General features: G+C 47.8%; 1 protein-coding gene across 1 annotated transcript in view; it reads left to right on the forward strand.

The window, feature by feature from the left end:
* DPP7 (dipeptidyl peptidase 7) overlaps positions 1-13,979 on the forward strand; it is a 28,980-nt gene extending 15,001 nt beyond the window's left edge. Inside the window, exons 7-14 of the mRNA XM_061479660.1 lie at positions 1,484-1,565; positions 3,078-3,244; positions 4,330-4,390; positions 12,093-12,211; positions 12,296-12,452; positions 12,746-12,810; positions 13,194-13,264; positions 13,811-13,979. Coding sequence (XP_061335644.1) covers positions 1,484-1,565; positions 3,078-3,244; positions 4,330-4,390; positions 12,093-12,211; positions 12,296-12,452; positions 12,746-12,810; positions 13,194-13,264; positions 13,811-13,979 — 891 coding nt within the window. The remainder of the gene's footprint in view (positions 1-1,483; positions 1,566-3,077; positions 3,245-4,329; positions 4,391-12,092; positions 12,212-12,295; positions 12,453-12,745; positions 12,811-13,193; positions 13,265-13,810) is intronic.
* Positions 13,980-16,615: the final 2,636 nt, after the last annotated feature.

Raw genomic sequence — 16,615 nt, forward strand, 5'->3', positions numbered from 1 at the left:
CATAAGCCTCTAGCTCACAGGGAAAGTGAGCAAAGGGCAGAAAGTTGATTTTGAGTAAGCATAAGTTCTATACGCCAAATGCCCTGCATACAGCCAGGCAGAACCCCCTGTGTGAATGTTACACATACAGCCATATGCATGCATGCTTCCCATAGGGATACTGCTGCAGGGGCTGTTTGGGCCATTAACTTTAATCAGTTTAGACATCTGAATTAGGTGATTCCAAAGAGTAAAGCTGGCAGCCTGGAGTGGGAAACAGCTTTCCTTGGAATGGCTGTAATGACTCCTGCCCCTGCTTCTTTGAGGTCTCAGCTGAACTGTTCCTGAGTCCTAAGGGTCTGCAGGAAAGAACTGGAATGGGTGGTAGTTTGCAGCATGCTGCTGCACTCCAGCATGGCTAGTGGGGAGCTCAGCATCATGGCAGCCAGAGCAGACCTGCTCCTCTGTCCCATGCTGATCCATCCCCACACTCCAATTAGAGCCATTAGTAGATGAAGATCAATAAGCACAACCAGGAGAAGATTTGGAACCCCTGAAGAGTTGCCCAGGTAAACTGTGGAAAACCCCATGATGATTTATCTAGGTGTAACTATCAGACAAAGGCAGAGTTAGAAATGAAAGAAAGGTCCCAAATCTAGTTTTAGTTGAGGGTGGACTATGTAACAAAAACACTTAGCTAGTGATTTACCGTTACTTAACCATTGCTCTAGCATGGTAAAGGATCTTAAAAAAGCCCTGATAATTCTTACTGATTGCCAGTAGATCTAAAACTGCCTTACAAGCTGACAGAAGAGAAACAGTTTGAGTTGCTAGAGCTTTCAGTAACAGAAACAACTTGTTACTCCAGTGTAAGGAGCCACAGCTCACCAAACATACTTTAAAGGGCTTTTTCAGGATCCGTGATGTTTTTCCCAAGAAAAAGGACATGGTCTTCTTGGTCATCTGGCAGGTCACTGGTGGGCGTAAGAAAAAAGCAGGTATTGGTTCCCAAACTTGTGCTCTGCCCTCCATGCATAACTGCCTTCTCCATCGCTCCTTCTTACAAAGTGCAGTATTGTGTGTTTGAAAACAAAACAAGACCACAAACAAACCCCCAAAAATTTCTGTGCCTAGCAGCTTGGCATCTTCTTCCCATGTCCTGGCTAAGGTATGTGTCTCGCTGCTTCATGTCCAGTCTAATGGCTCCATTAAGTGCAAAGTGTTTGCCTAAAAGCTTACCCCAGGAAGATCTGGTGAAACAGTTGCTGCTTGGTCTGAGCTGTGCAGACTGGCAGACTGTTGGCTTCTGCTGGGAGGTGCTGATTGTCTGGAGGACAAGGCAGAAGAACTGATGTCACTACTCCTGGAGATGCAGATGAGCTTTTATGAGCAGTGGGCCAGTAACCCCTGTTATCTCTTGGTACTTCTGGCAGTTCTTCCCACTGCAATGTCCAAAGTACCTCCTCTGTGCAGCCATAATTCTGTGTCTTTTCTGTCCCTTCAGGATTTTCAGAAGTCAAGTCCAGGCTGTGTCCCTGCTGTCCGCAAAGCCTTCCAGCAGCTTAAGGATCTGTTCCTGAGCGGAGGTAAGGAGATGGCTTCCGAGGGGCTGGCAGCAGACAGTTGCAGCCATGTGGAAAAGAGCTGATACAGCTTTACTTCAGCTAGGTCTTCAATTAGTTCCACTAAATCAATGCAAATGCCCACCTGGCTGCCTCTTCCTGCTTGGTTTTTGATTTAATGAACAGTTTCAGTTAGCACTGAAATTCGTAACTGACACAAAAATAAAAACATCAGTGTGGGAGCTTGCACAGTGTAATGAAACTGTCTTTTATGCACCAAAATGCAAAAATACCTGCAGGTGCAAAACACCTGCATTTTCTGATGGTAAAGCCCCATGTTTTGTTAGATACTTGTCCTCAGCACTCACACTGTTGAGAAATGTTCAGGTGTGTGTGACAACTGCGTGGCTCAGCTACTGGACAATCTGAGAAATATTTGCAAGGCAGTCTCGGTCTTGAAGCAGCCATCATAATCTCTTTCATCTCCAGTTGGGTAGTTAGGTGAAGACAAGGACAGAGGCTGGTGAAGATCTCTGCACTCGCTCCCAGGTAGGCCAGATGAGGTGTCACAGGCCCATGCAGCATCATCTGGGGGCCCTGCGTGGTGTTGGAGGAGCTGTGGTGGGTTCTTAGCCTGTCTCAAGGCTTGACTTGGTCTGTGGTCCTCATGTCAGGGGCTGTGCCTCACAGCAGCAGCTGGTCCTGGAATTGTTCAGAGGAGCTGGGGTCCAAAACCCCACTCAGCTTTGGGTCACAGCAGGAAAAATGTTACTGTTAAATAGCCAAGCTCTTCAAGGTCTCCTTGGGGCCATGCTTTCTGCAGCTGGGTGGATAAGGTAGTCATATTTAAGGCTTAGGCTCTCAAGTAAATGTCCAGAGACAAGTCCCAGGCTTCCAAATAAAGACAGCCAAGCTCTGATGGGTAGCTTCTAGAGTAGGATGGGGACTGCAGCTCAAAAACGTGGAGGATGAAGGGAGCAGCTTTCCCCAGCAGAAATTCAAAGGTATATGAGTGCATCTCGAAGGAATGTCTTCAAAGACAGATTTCCTGACCCCAGCTGACCTCTCTGCATTACACTGAAGTTTGAAGGCACATCTCAGGAATCCTTTGTGACTTTGTGAGAATCATTCTTTCTTGGCAATTCTTACTGCAGACCTGTATGGGAGCTTGCCTGGGGACACTGCCCTGCAGGACACAGCAGACCCCAGGTAGGGAGCCAGCAGGAGCAAAGAGGAGGCAGCCAGGCAGGGCATGAGCAAGGACAGGCTTGTACTAAGATGCTATTCTCACTGTGCCAGATGGCACTGCTGCTGTCTTAGTGGATGCTGATTCCCTGGGCTCCCCTGGAAAGCTGCACAGAAAGAATATGCCTGAACATCCACATGTTGTAACTTGAGATATAATGTGTTGTTCCCACTAGAAACCTCATCTATGTGTTACAGCATCCCCTTACTCCTGAGTGAAACAAGATGCCGAAGCCAGGTATTACTTTCCTCTGTTAAAGTTTGTGGTTTTTATTTTCCTTTCTTCTGCAGCCTATGATGAAATTAGTAGTAAAATGGCCACATGCAATAAGATCTCTAACAAGGAGGATGTTTACCAGCTTTTTGGATTTGCTAGGAATGCCTTCACCATGATGGCCATGATGAACTACCCTTACAAAACCGATTTCATGGGTCACCTCCCTGCCAATCCGGTGAAGGTGAGTACCAGGACACAGGAGAGTGTTGGGGTTTGTGATGTGCATCTTCATGATTCGAGTGCAGGATCTGCACAGCCTGGGACAGTCAGGCACACACCTTGGTGATGGTGACAGGGGGAGGTGGTGGTGGATATTGCAGCCTTTCTACTCTAACAGTTACTGTTTACTGTTACTGTAAGTAACAGTAGCTGTTTAAACTTCTATCTGCTGGTGACTGCTGCATTTGAAATGCACTGCATAAGGCTCATCAGGGAGCATTTTCTGAAGGCACTCCTACCCTGCTCTGCCTTTATCTTAGATGCAAAGGCCTGCGCAAGCTTGTTGACTTCAGCTTTAAAGCACTGAAGTTGCTTTGTTGTAGCCCACATACTTTTGTAGATGTATTTTTCTTGGTGGGTAGAGATGGAGATCTAAAAATCAGGCTCCTTTTTAAGTATTACCAGTTGCTGTTCAGTTGGTTTCATCTGGTGTGCTGTCAGCGTCATGCTGCTCTTCTTTGCTACACTCAGCACACCACACTGATGGGACTTTATTTGCCTCTGGCCTTGTGGCATTTACGGCTTGAGCCCTGCCTGGAGCAAAATACACATTTCATGAGAGGACATACAGGCTACACTGTACTGGGACTCAGGAGATGCTGTCTTTGGCTCCACTGGGCAGCCAGTACCTTTCTAGGGACTGTTTAACAATCTGTAAAATGGAAGTAATTATTCTACCTCCCCTTGAGAAGGACATTATTCTGATTGTAGGAGGTGCTGTTGCCTATCACTGTGGCCTCTGCACAGCTATTTAACTTGGTAAAGGAACTGTTTGTCCTGGCCCTGTCTCCTTGTTTCTATGTATTTTGTTGCTAGAAGGAAGGAAAAAAAATCCCAAACCAACCAACCAAAAAAAAAAACCTGACCCTACCACCACCAAAACCAAAACAACCACCAAGCCCCTACCTGTTGTATTAGACCCTTGGAAATCTGCTGAACCATAAAATATGTAAGCAGTAATTTTAATGAACCTTCCAGCTTAGCTCTTGCAGAAAGCAGAGACTGTTAACTATTCTGTCTGCAATTTGCCTGTAATGTCTCATCCAGGTCAGCTGTGAACAAATCCTTGCCCACACAGACCCAATTCAAGGCTTGGCTGCTCTTGTTGGTGAGTTAATATTATCATGGTCTTTAACACCCTGTTCTCTAGAAGCACCTTTAAGTAGAACTGTTGCATTGTTGTGCAGGATATGTATTGTGGGAGCTTGTGTGTTTCCCATCTCCCACTGGGATGTTTTGCCCCATATTGTCTATTGGGGTATCCTGTGCTGACCCATGAGTTCATCTTCTCACCTTTCCAAACTTATTCTTGTCAGGTTTTTCAGCATTGCAGCCCCTTAGCCTGTAACCATCTGTAAGATGTGGACTTCTAAGGTACTTGATTCTTTTCTAAAAGTTTAGCCATCTGCTCAAGCAGTCACAGGTTCAGTGCATGTTCACTGATGGAAAGTTTCTGCTCTGCTTGTTGAGGACAAGGTTGTCCTCATGGTGACCTATGATCCAGTGGCAAGACAATCTTAAATTTCTCATCATATGTCTCTGTGAATCCTCAATATATCAGCCATCAGTGTTTGTAAGGGAATTATTAGAGAGAGAATTTAAAGCTCTTTTGAAGACTTCCTCATAAAGTCTCTCAAGCTGCTCGTTAAAAATAAGTTCTACCTTGGTTGTTATTCAGAAAAACAGGTCCTGAATGGCAAAAAAAAGTTATTTAAGGAATTCTTATGGGTTTAATGCAGCTTAGGAGGATTGGGAACTAATCCTTTTTTTATTTTTTTTTTTTTCTGTAAATTATGCATGTCACCATGATAGCACCAAGTCAGAAACGTACTAATTCCAAATCACTGCTAAAGATGCTCGGGTGCTTGACTGGCAGCTAGAATAGTTGTTAAAATACTAATGTCTTGGCAAACACTGTTGGATCTGCTTTACATATTCACATCCTACTTCTTCTGTGAGCCAGAGTGGAACTCTGGTTCCTTTGTGATGAACAAGCTGAAGACAGATTTCTTCTTCCTGCCTGCAGGGAAGCACTTGGTACCTCTCCCTGTCCCACCAGCTGCATTCACTTGGGACAGTTTAATCATGCAAGAGGCATGATCCACCAGAGCTTTAGGCAGGGGACTGGCTTTCTTCCATACACCCCCCTCTGTGTCATACAGGAAAACACTGTCTTCTTTCTGCATGCGCTGCAGGGCCCCACCTCCTGCAAGGTAGAGTGTAGTGTCATGGGCTGCAATGCTGAACTGGCAGCAGTTGAATGGGGGCAGCTTTAGCGTTGTCCACTGGTTGCTTCCAGGACAATAATATTCCATCTCGTTCACATGAATCCATTCTTCCACCTGCAAAGAACCATACCAACACTCACACATTGTGTCATGCCTGTCACATCAGGCTCGCCTGGTTCATGACAAAGGAAATCAGTGTCTCAACATCGATTTAACTACCTTAGGGCTTAAGAGGCTAAATGTTTTATCCACATTTAGCAATCAGAGCCTCAAAAGAAGCTGAACAAAGTTCTGGGATGTCACGGCTTTGAAGGAGCTTTCTGCTTGGAAAATCAGAAGAGTGAGCTGAACAGGGAGCCACAGGGACCTGCTGGAACTGACATAGCCCAAGTCGTACCTGCTCTCCAGACTTTTAACACATGACAAAGGAAATCATCTGAAGTGGCTATATTGCATTGAATTGTGGACAATAACTGAGTTTGTGTCATCCAGAGGAATTTGATGTCAGCCTTGATGTACAGTTTCTCTTTTCTATCCCTTTCTCAGTGAGTAACTACGTGCTCTAAGACACCCTCATTCCTTCAGAAGAAGCCATACCCCTCAGGTTATAGTGGGGCCAGGCCCTGAGTCTTTACACTTTCAAATGGGAATTGCTGAATGATCTTTGAAAACTCACTTGTCTTGGCTTCAGGGAAGAGGATTCTCCTAGAGTGAGCCCCTCAGTCACAATGGGCAGCGCTTTCCCTCCTCTTTAAGAGGTGGGAAATCCAGGTTTTCAGGACTTAACCCCATCTTTCCTAAAATCCAGATTAGTGTCCTCACTGCAGCCCATTCCTCTTCCAGTCTGCCAGTGTTTCACTCCCTCCAAGTTCCAACAAGGCAAATCTGGTGGTAAGTGTGTTTGGGGCAGGGTACGTGACATGTTTTCCTGCATTAGCAGCCTGCACTTTCACCTGTGTTTCCTCTATTTAAAGAAAATGCTTTTAGCAGCCTCCTTTGTACTCCAGCAAATAGAGTGTAACAAGAGGGGTGCTTCTTATGTGCATGACTATAATGGCAGGCATATTTTTGTAAGCTTATTGGCCTGACTTGCAACTGCACCAGTCCATTAAGAGGCTGGTACCTGATGGAATAGAAACATCAAGGCCTGTCAAAGAGGGAGACCCCATTTTGGATCAGATATGAGACTATAAGAGCAAATAATAAACTTACTCCTTTCAGTGTCCTTCCTCCAATGCAAAAGATCTTGTCTCTGACTGTAGCCATCCCATGATCACAGCGGGTAAAAGCCATGGCACTATTGCATATCCAGCGTCGGAGGTGAGGGAGGTAGCTGTAAGTGTCTCCTAAGGTTTTACCCCCAGAGAAGCCCCCTAGAAGGAGAGCAGAAGTCTTGAAAATCTGTCCATCGTCCTGGCTGACATCCAGCAAACCTTCTGCAAGCATTAGGAGAGCTGATTTTTTTTTTTTTACAATACCTAGGAAGATCAGGTTTAAAATTTCACACATCCTGCACAGCTGATGTGGTGCGGAATTCAAAACCTGAGCTGCTCCCCTTTTTTAAAGAGGAAAACAAAAACAGAACAAAAATCCAACCAAAACAGTTCCAGCTCTTTCTGTAAACTGGGGGATTTCCAGCTCTTGGGGTATTTCGAGTGTAACCAGGGGCAGCTTTCATTAGGGAATCTGCTTCCAGCAATCACAAAATGGGGATTTGAAGGAAAAGCATTGAAAGCTCTCTGAACGCTGGGTCTTTGGCAGAAGGTCATTGCCAATCTGCCAGTGCCGTGGTCAACTTTCTCTCTTAGGCACTCACTTGTGTATTTCAGTGTGCATTATAAAAACCTCCTTGCAGAAGGAAAGTGCTGCTATGGGGAGGGGAAATGTTTCCAGTTGCGTGTCTGTCCAATTCCAGCCTGCAGAGCCTTTGCAAACAAGGACAATAGTATTTCAGGTTGGCTGTAGACCCCAGCTCACCTGGACAGACACTTTGTCTGCTTGGACCTTGGGTTTAAATCCTGTATTAAAGTAATGCTCTTCATTTTTCTGTTTGCTTGGGCAGGGCTATAGGCTGGCCAGATCAAAGTTGCAGTTAACTGCACTAGTTTAGAAGGAAATGAATCCTATAGGGAACATCTTGCACCAGAGGGGTATAGTGTTACCCAGGCTAGATTGCTATGGTGTGTTTGAAGCTCTGTGAAGCAATTTTGTCCTTGCTTTCTGATAGGAATTGAGACCAACAGAGGTTAAATGAGCTGCCTGCGGCATTATAGGCTGAGTCAAAGCAGGGGCTTAAATAACTTGAATCTCAGCCATTCCCCATCTGAACCTTTATCAGGAGCCCTGCTGTCACTGGGGTGTGTGTCCCGGGGCAGGACAGCCTGTGTGCTGCCTTCCCTGCTCTTGGGGCCTCAGGTGTACAGTCCAGCACAGAGAAGTGTCCTTCATTGCAACTGTGCAACTGAAGTTAACCTGGACTGGATCAGTGCAGTGATCCCAGCTGGCTGTAACTGGTTTATGGAGCAGGGAGCCTGCAGCAATGGCAGACTGGCCCAGGAATTCTAACTCAGAGGTAGTAACACAAACAACAGTACTTTTCCTAGGACAAACTAAAGATTATCTTTTAAGTCCAATCTAGTAGCTGCAAAAGCTAAGTATCCTACAATACTTTCCTGAAGTGTTTAAACCCATGCTGCTTTACTGTCAAACACCCTGCACCATCTACCAAAAAATCCCTGTAAAGACTGAGGATCCCTTGTACAGTAAGAGCCCGCATTATGCTTCTTTTTGTACAGGTTAACAAAGCAGCACAGGAGCGTTAGTCCCACATCTTCCATTGAGATTAATATCAGGGTTTAATCCCATCCATAGCACTATGGCAGCCTGCTCCTGGTTTACCTTTCAGACAGCAAAGCTTTGGGATTCAGCCAGGATTGCAGGGTCAAAGGTGAGCAGGGCTGTGAATTACAAGTAGATGGTATCCCCTTTAATGTCTTGAACTAAGTAAGACATTAAAGGTGACACTGGAAGAACATAGGAGGGCAGTGAAGCTGTGGTAAAACAGCAGGAAACTGACCCTGGAGCATTCGGTGTTCCTAGTCTGGGTGCAGGTTTAGACTGTGATGTTAAGATGCTAGCAAAAATCAACGAAACTATATGAAAATATGCTGCTTTCTGCCAGCTTGATCACCTGAAATATAGAGGATTCCCTTGTGGGTCGTGCCTGCATGATCAGCAATAGGCATGGGGAAGGGAGCTGTGAACTCCCACTTGTTGTCAGCAGGCTGGTACAGTTCCACCGTGCATGTAAGGGTCCCCAGCAGTGTCCCACCACCCACGGCGATGATGCGGTCGGACAGCACATCTGCGTGGAAGCGCGTCCGCCTCTGCATCATGCTGGCGACCTGGAGCCAGGAGGTGTTGCGGGGATCGAATCGGAAAACCTAGGATCACAGCAGAGGGCTGAGAGTTAGAAGGTGGCACGTGACTGGCTTGTGTCTTGTGTGGCTTCAAGAACTGAGAAGCAGTTCCCTAGACTAAGGAAGGTTTTATATTCAGACCTGAACGGGCTCAACTTCTACTGCCAGCCAGTTGCTACAGCAGCACCTCCCAGCAGAGCTGGAGGCTCAGATAAGGCCTTTCTGGAGGTCTAGGGGGGTCTGGGAATATGTTGTTCTCCCAGCTTTGCCTGCTGCTCTTGTCCAGGAGGAGGCAGGAGTGGCTTCCCCTCCCCTTATCCCTGGTGACAAGACAAGAGGGGCACAGCACCTCTGCTAAGGCTGGGCTTCCACTCACATCTTGTTCAGCAGTTTTTCAGAAGCTTGTTTTTGCCACTCCTGTTAGAAAGCCCAGGTCACTGAGCAAGGGCAGAACCACATGGGGCGGATGCTGAGCTTAGGCTGTTAGCCCTGTTGCTGCAGCATTCTCTGCTCTGCTGCTGCTGAGCTGCCTCCTGCCTTCGAGGCAGTGGAAGGGAGTTGCTGTTTGCAGTGGCACTGTTGAGCTGTGCTGAAATAAGCCCACTTGGGAGCTTGGGAAAGGAAAACATGCTGGTTTTGCTAGCAAGCTCACTGGAGCCATCTAGGAAAATATAAAATCCTGCACGAGTCTTTTTACTCCCCAGGCAGAAGGGGAAGGTCCGGGGACCTAAAGCAGATTTGCATTTCCAGAGCAAAGCCGAAGAGCAAGCGGTTCTCAAGTGAATTGGTGAACTTCAGCTATGCCTCCCAAGGATGAGTCCCATGGCAGCAACAGTGGGGATGGGGATAGCATTCATGGGGTTGCTTTCTCAACTGATGTGGACCTGGCTGAACCTGCACCATGGAAGTTGTGTACAGATTAGGATAATGATTTACAGTAGAAGCAAGGTGAGATCAGGGCAGGAGCTGATTCCTTCCCAGGCAGTTTGGAAGCTGTATTCGCAAGGGCTTTCAGTAACTGCCCAGAGTGCTAAGAAATGTGTACAGTTGGGAAAGCTGTGGTGTGCAAGAGGAATGACTCCCTCCCTTCCTCACCCAGCCACTTTTCCAAGGCTAAACGTTTCTTATGCCTTACCTCATTTGACGGTTGCTTTCCAGTGGGATCAAATTTGCTCTGTCCCCCGATGACAAAGAGAAAGTCATTGATGATGGTGACACAGTGGTTGTACACTGGCATGCAGAGGTCCCCGACCTTGTGCCAGGAGCTGCAGCTCTGGTCCGCAGCCCATATCTCTCTGCACACGTGGTTGGTGGTGGTTCTGCCACCAGCTACAAGCAGCACTGTGGAAGCAGCGCGGAGGCTTGTGCTCTGGGTCTGCAGGACTGGCTGAGCATACAGCTGGGAGTGGTAGCTCAGAGCCTCCTGCACGTACCTGTGGCAGCCTGAATCCAGCCTCGTAAGAGGCATTTCCTGGATACATCGCTGCAGATCACATAGAGGAATGAGAGGGAATCTTATGTGCCTTAAAATCTCTGCTGCATCTTTCAGCCGTGTGTGGTCGTGCTGCAGCCAGCTCATGGCAGCTCTGAACAGCTCCAGCTCGCTGCATCCCTCTGTGTCGGTCTTGGCCAAAATTTCACAAAGGGTTCCTCGGTCTAGGTCTTTCAAGCACTGCGGATCAGCCAGGATCTGTTTGCAATGCTGCCCTACGTAGCACATGGCTTTCTGTCTCAGGTCTGCTGGGCCGAGTTTGTTAACAATGGTAAGAACATCCGTGCAGTTCTCACAGTTCAAGCAACCCTCCAGGAAGTGGAAGCACAGCTTGATCACCTCCCGAACCAGGAGCGTTTCTGCAGCTTTGAAGGTCTCCTCAATATTCTGCAATGAGAGGTCTAGTTTGTTGGAGTAAATGAAGTTGAGAACATTCCTCAGCCCAGCAGCACTGACAGTTTTCAGCCGAATGTTATTGTCTGGGCTCCCTGCTCCAGTCAGGTTTCCAACAAACAGGATCTTGCAGTAATTACTTGCTGAAGCTAAAATGATCTTGTGGGCTGGAAAGCAAACCCCTTCTGCCTCCAGCGTCACATCACACAGCGCGCTTTGCATGCGGAGGCTGCTGAGCCCATCCAGGAGTTTAGCCAGGTAGGTGTCTGACACCAGGCTCGCTGTGCCGGCCTGCGAGCGCAGCAGCATGGCTCTGGAAGCAGCCCTGGGACTCAGCTGCATGCAGTCAGTGCATCCCCTGGGTACTCTTCTGCAGTCGGGACAGGCGTTTCCTGCTTCAGGAGAGCTGAGGCTGTGCTGCCCAAGCACACAGAGCCATCCAAACAGCAGCAGCTGCAGCAGTCCCTTCCTCAGCAGCCTCTGCCCAGCGCTTTGCAGGCGCAGTGTGCCTTGTGCCTTGCAGAGCTGCTTGGGGCTGTTTGCAAGTGGAGCTCTTGGTGCTGATTATCACACAAACCCCACAGTGTTTGTGGGTTTTGCCTGTTGGCTGTGACACTGGCAGCAGTGGACAGCTACCGGCATAGCCACATTCTTCCTCCTTGCTATCTGGTAACTACCCATCTGCACAAAGACCAGCTCATTCTTCGACAGCTCCCCAGCAGTGCTTTGTTGGGTGCCTGTTTAGGTACTCTTTCATCTGGGCAAGTCTGCACATGCCATCTTTCCTCCTTGAACAACAAACAAAATCCTGTCTGTGACAGGCCACCCTTGGCCCCCTGGCTAGATTTTATCGCTTCAGACAACAGCTGCTTTCAAGGAGGGGGTGGGAAGGTCTCAGCACTTGTGTCCTGTTCAGCTTGAAGCAGTCAGCTAACATCCTGTGTGCAGCCTGCTCTTGCTGGTGTTGGGGATTGAAGCCTAGGGTTTTCCCAATACCTAGTGAACCAGTTTTTTGGCACAAGCAGAGAGCACCTGTAGTCTCTTTTCTCCCTGTGGATACAGCAGAAGCAAAGGGTATCCACAGCCAGGCTTGAGACCATGTGAAAGCTTTGGCATTAAGTTGAGGTTGTAGCCTAATGTTGGTCAGCCCCTGCTCCAGGTTGACACCCCTGTCCAGCTGGGACAGCCCCCCTTGGCCGTGTGGTTTGGGGGGAAGGTGGTGGGTGAGGCAACAGAGAGGTGCTCACAGGTTGGCACTGTGTTCTGTTCCCCTGGCAGGGGTGTTCTACAACTCCTCTGGCTTGGCGCAGTGCTATGACATATACCAGCTATACCAGTCTTGTGCTGACCCCACGGGCTGTGGCATCGGCCCGGACGCTGAGGCCTGGGACTACCAGGTAAAGTTTTGGAGACACCAGCAGGTTCCTGGTTATCCTGGTTCCCCCCCCCCCCCCCCGTGACAGCTCTTCTACCTCTCCTAGGTTTGCACGGAGATCAACTTAACTTTCAACAGCAACAACGTGACTGATATGTTCCCCGAGATGCCCTTCACAGAGGCCATGCGGGAGCAGTACTGCTGGAGGAAATGGCACGTGAGGCCACGAGCACACTGGTTGCAGATAAACTTCTGGGGAGGAGGTGAGTTTGTGGTGGCTGCTCGTCCCTTGGCACTACCCTTCAGTTGTCTGCCTGTCCCACCTGCCTGTGCCTGTGGGGACAGGCACAATGCACTAACAGGTCCTGGCAGACAGTCACAGCCTTGATACAGGTTTCTGTATCTCCTCAAGACAAAAATGGAATACTTAAAAACTGCCAAGAATTTGGTTTATTCTCCTGTGTTTTCTGTTCTTGGCCATGTTTGCTGCAGTAGCCAAATGCGTTTGGGTAAATGGGCAGGAAGACCTCTCACATGTCACCTCTCTGAATTTCAGACCTGAAAAGCGCAAGCAACATCATTTTTTCAAATGGAGACTTGGATCCTTGGGCTGGAGGAGGGGTAAGCATGTGGAGTGCTGCACCCCCCAGCACAGAGAGCAGCCTTTCCAGGTGATACACACACACACGCACGCACACACATGCACACGCACGCACACCCCCCCCTTTCAGAGCAGTAGTGGCTACATGTGAGTTTCTGCTGGCAGCTATTTTACACTGAACCACTGAGTTGCCCCAGGACATTAATGATCATAGACTCACTTCATTTGAGATGGAGCATTGGGCTTACTGGGACTGTCAGCTCTGCACACAATGTCAGGCATACGGGGGGGCTCTTCCCATGCCTGTCCTCAGTCCTGACCAGCTCACTTTGCAGTTTTCAGAAGATGCCCAGTTCCACCTGGTCACTTGGTGAGACTTTCTCTCTGCTCCTTCTTCTTCCAGATAAATAGCAGCCTCAGCCCTTCACTAATTGCACTGACTGTTAGAGGAGGCGCTCATCACCTAGACCTGCGGTAAGTAGCGAGTTCTCCTTTGGCTGGCAAAATCCTCCTGCCTGAGGGTTAGATCTTAGCCACAGTCCAAAGATCCAGGAGATCCTTTAAAAGGGGTTGGACACAGACTGTCACGGCCTAACTGTAGAAGAGCAGTCTTCTTCCCCAGCACAGGGCTCTTCCGGCCTCCAGGGAAGCAAGGCAGTGCAGAACTCAGCACTAAGCTCACATACTCTCATTGGAACACGTTCTTGTACAGGGATTGGCACAAGTGTGCGATAGCCTGTAGCTGTCAGTCACGTGAAATAGTCCAGTGTCTCTTGGCATTAGCCATCAGCCTTCAGCCCCGGAGCACAGGACACCAGCCACCAATGCAAGGGAGAGCCTGGGGCTCTCCAGCCTGCCTCCCAAACTCTTTGTGGACACCACGCTGTAAGTTTTTTCCAGGGCATAAATATCAAGTACAAAACAGATAATCTGTCCGTCAGTTCCCTGGCTTGGCTTTCCCTGTGCGAGAGGCAAAGAGCTGCCCCCGCTGACCAGCTCACCCTGCTCTGCTTTCTCTAGAGGACACAATCCAGCTGACCCCCCATCCGTCACACAAGTGCGCAAGCTTGAAGCGAGCATCATCAACAGCTGGGTGAAAGCTGCAGGGATGGAAAGGGCACAGAAGCGCCCAGTGAGTATGTCCAGACCCACAGCCTCAGGCCTGGGAGTGAGGCTGCCACTACAATAGAAGACAGAAGCCTGCTGAGCTATGCCTGTGCCATTTGAGGAAGTGTTATCCAAGCTGGTGGAAATTCACCCTTCTGAAGTGTCTTAGCTGCCCCTCATCAAGCATCAAAACAAAAGCAAAATGCCAAATCTATGACAGAAGCCAAAAGCATGTTGTGCAGCTCTTGTGCCAACCTGCTTGCAGTGAGAGGGCCCTGGAAGGCCCAAGAACCGCCACTAGCATAGAAAGTGTGGTTGCATGAGGCACCTTAATGTTGAAGCTGAATGATTTTAGGCAAAAGGTGAAGATTAGATGACTAGAGTTGAAGCAGGGGTGGGGTCATTACTTACACAGGTTCAGAGGACTCCACCAGAAACCAGTTACATAAAAAAGACTCCGTTAGCCTCATCCAGTGCTGGGGGTTTGGGTGGGTTTTTGGTTTGTTTTTAACTTGCTCAAGAGATCTTTAGTCCTTGAGCTGGAGGTTTACACCTAGCAGTCATCCTGGTGTACTGCTGTCACTCGAGAGCTGCGCATTAGTGACCAGTAGAGCAGTTTGCTCCAGATTATCTTCAATCTTTTTAAAATAAATTACAAGTCTGTTAAAATGCGTGATGTGATTTCATGGCTTGGTAGTATGCCAGAGAAGATAAAACTGTTCAGGTGGAACAAACTCATCTTTGCACATCAGCAGGTGGGTTCTTACCTAATGGAATTACTATGCACCAATAAATACTAGCTTAAGTGTAGAAGTATTAAATCCTGTAATCAATTGGCTGCCTCAGTTGATCCATTTGCAATAATTTTATGACTTAGGGGAAGAGCCTCCCAGATCCCCAAAGGTTTACATTACTTACACAGGCACTCACAGCATTGCCTCAGCTTCTGTTCCACTGTTCAAACACAAGGCTTCGTGTGCAGTATTTGCACTGCTGGGTCCTCTCAGCCATCACAGTGTGACTGTTCTGAGCTACAGTGACAGTCACTGGTGTTTCACAATGTTTGGGTGCTGACAAAAAGCCTTTTTGCATACAACCTGTTTATCTCTTCCCTCTTCTTACAAAAGACCAAAGGTTCTGCTCCCATCAGCACTGCGGAGTGCAGGGGTAGGGAAGAGCAGGAATGGATGAAGTCCATTTATCAGATCTTTCAGACATGTACAAATGAAAGACAGTGTAGGGAAGACCTAGTTAGTCAAACTCTGGTCCCCAGGGAAAAAACACTTTGTTAGTGGAACTGCATCCTCATTAATCAGAATCCCAGACTGGTTTGTGTTGAAGACACCTTAAAGCTCACCCAGCTCCAACCCCCTGCCACGGGCAGGGACACTTTCCACTAGAGCAGCTTGCTCCAAGCCCGTCCAACCTGGCCAGGTTAACATAAAGCCACACGTAACACAGAAGGGTTCACATCAGCCAGTGCCATGGACCTTGCAAAACTGCCAGTTTCTAAAACCTGCAGTAGGACTTCAGTCCTCAGAAAGTGCAGAGATCAGATGCTGTGGCCCCATCCATCTACTGGATTTTCTTTGAGCAAGGTCTGTATTGTTTCCCGAGCTGTGGCTTAAAGCCCCAAATGTGAGTTCTCAGAGTCCCACAGCTGTGCAGCACAACATGGCTGTGCTCATACCCATTTCTGTTTCTCAGTGAAAGCATAAGTGAACAGCATAGCTGGGTGGAGCAGGGTTATTGTGTATTGGTTTATTTTAATTAGGAAAGGCACTCAAGCTCTTGGAGAGAAACCACAGCAGGTCTTTGTGCAAAAGAACAGAATGACTAGCTGAAGTGACTTCTGCAACATTCACCTTAAGCACCAGAAGCATACGAGCACACTGAAACACCAACAGGGATTCCTGAGCCAAAGCCTGAATTGCAGGGGCTGAGAACCAGAGAGTCCTCAAAAGAAAATCTTTCAAAGATGTGCAAAGCTTCTGTAGTGTTGGGGGAGCAGAAAGTGGAATTGAGATGGGCTGTGAAGCTCAGCAACTCATCTGACACAGCATATTGTTAAGCAAGTAGAAGCAGATCAGCAATTAAAATGACCTTTGCAAAAGAACAGGAAGAAGCACATGGACTTTTATCAGATTATTTAGGTTTCTGCCATTTCACATGTGATACAGGAGCCCTGAACAATCTTAACTTCAGATCTAAAGGATATAAAGGACAAGGACAGTAAAGCCACTTTGCAAAGAGGTTCAGTATCCCATGAAGAATAAGGTAGAAAGACAGTAGTTGAACAGGCTCAGCTAAAAGACAAGAAGTGTGTTTGGGGAAGTGATGATTTATTCTTCTTCAATTCATTCAGAAATGGATCATTACTTTCAAACCAATTAGAAGGAAAAAAAAAATATATATAACACAAACTCACACAGTCCCATTTGCAGAGTTGATTCCATTAAGACTAGTATAAGACTTCAACAACTGAAGGGTTTTGGTGGGATTTGGACGTACTCCACTTTCTAAGACATCTGTTTCCTCAGTAGCGCTGCCCTAAAGGTGAAACACCAAACTCTGCAAGTTTTAGAATCCACAGCAGAGTCATTGAGTCTGAGTTCAGTACTAGCTCCAACGGAAGGCACAGGCCAAGCAGCACCAGTCAGCAGGGCCTGGACAGTCTCACTGAGCATGGGGGGTTTCACTTTCTTTTTCTGTTTTGTT

The sequence above is a fragment of the Pezoporus flaviventris genome, unplaced genomic scaffold (genome assembly GCF_033815535.1).
Source record: "Pezoporus flaviventris isolate CSIRO_AGI_PZ_B2104156 unplaced genomic scaffold, CSIRO_AGI_Pfla_v1 ptg000154l, whole genome shotgun sequence".
NCBI classification, from domain to species: Eukaryota; Metazoa; Chordata; class Aves; order Psittaciformes; family Psittacidae; genus Pezoporus; species Pezoporus flaviventris.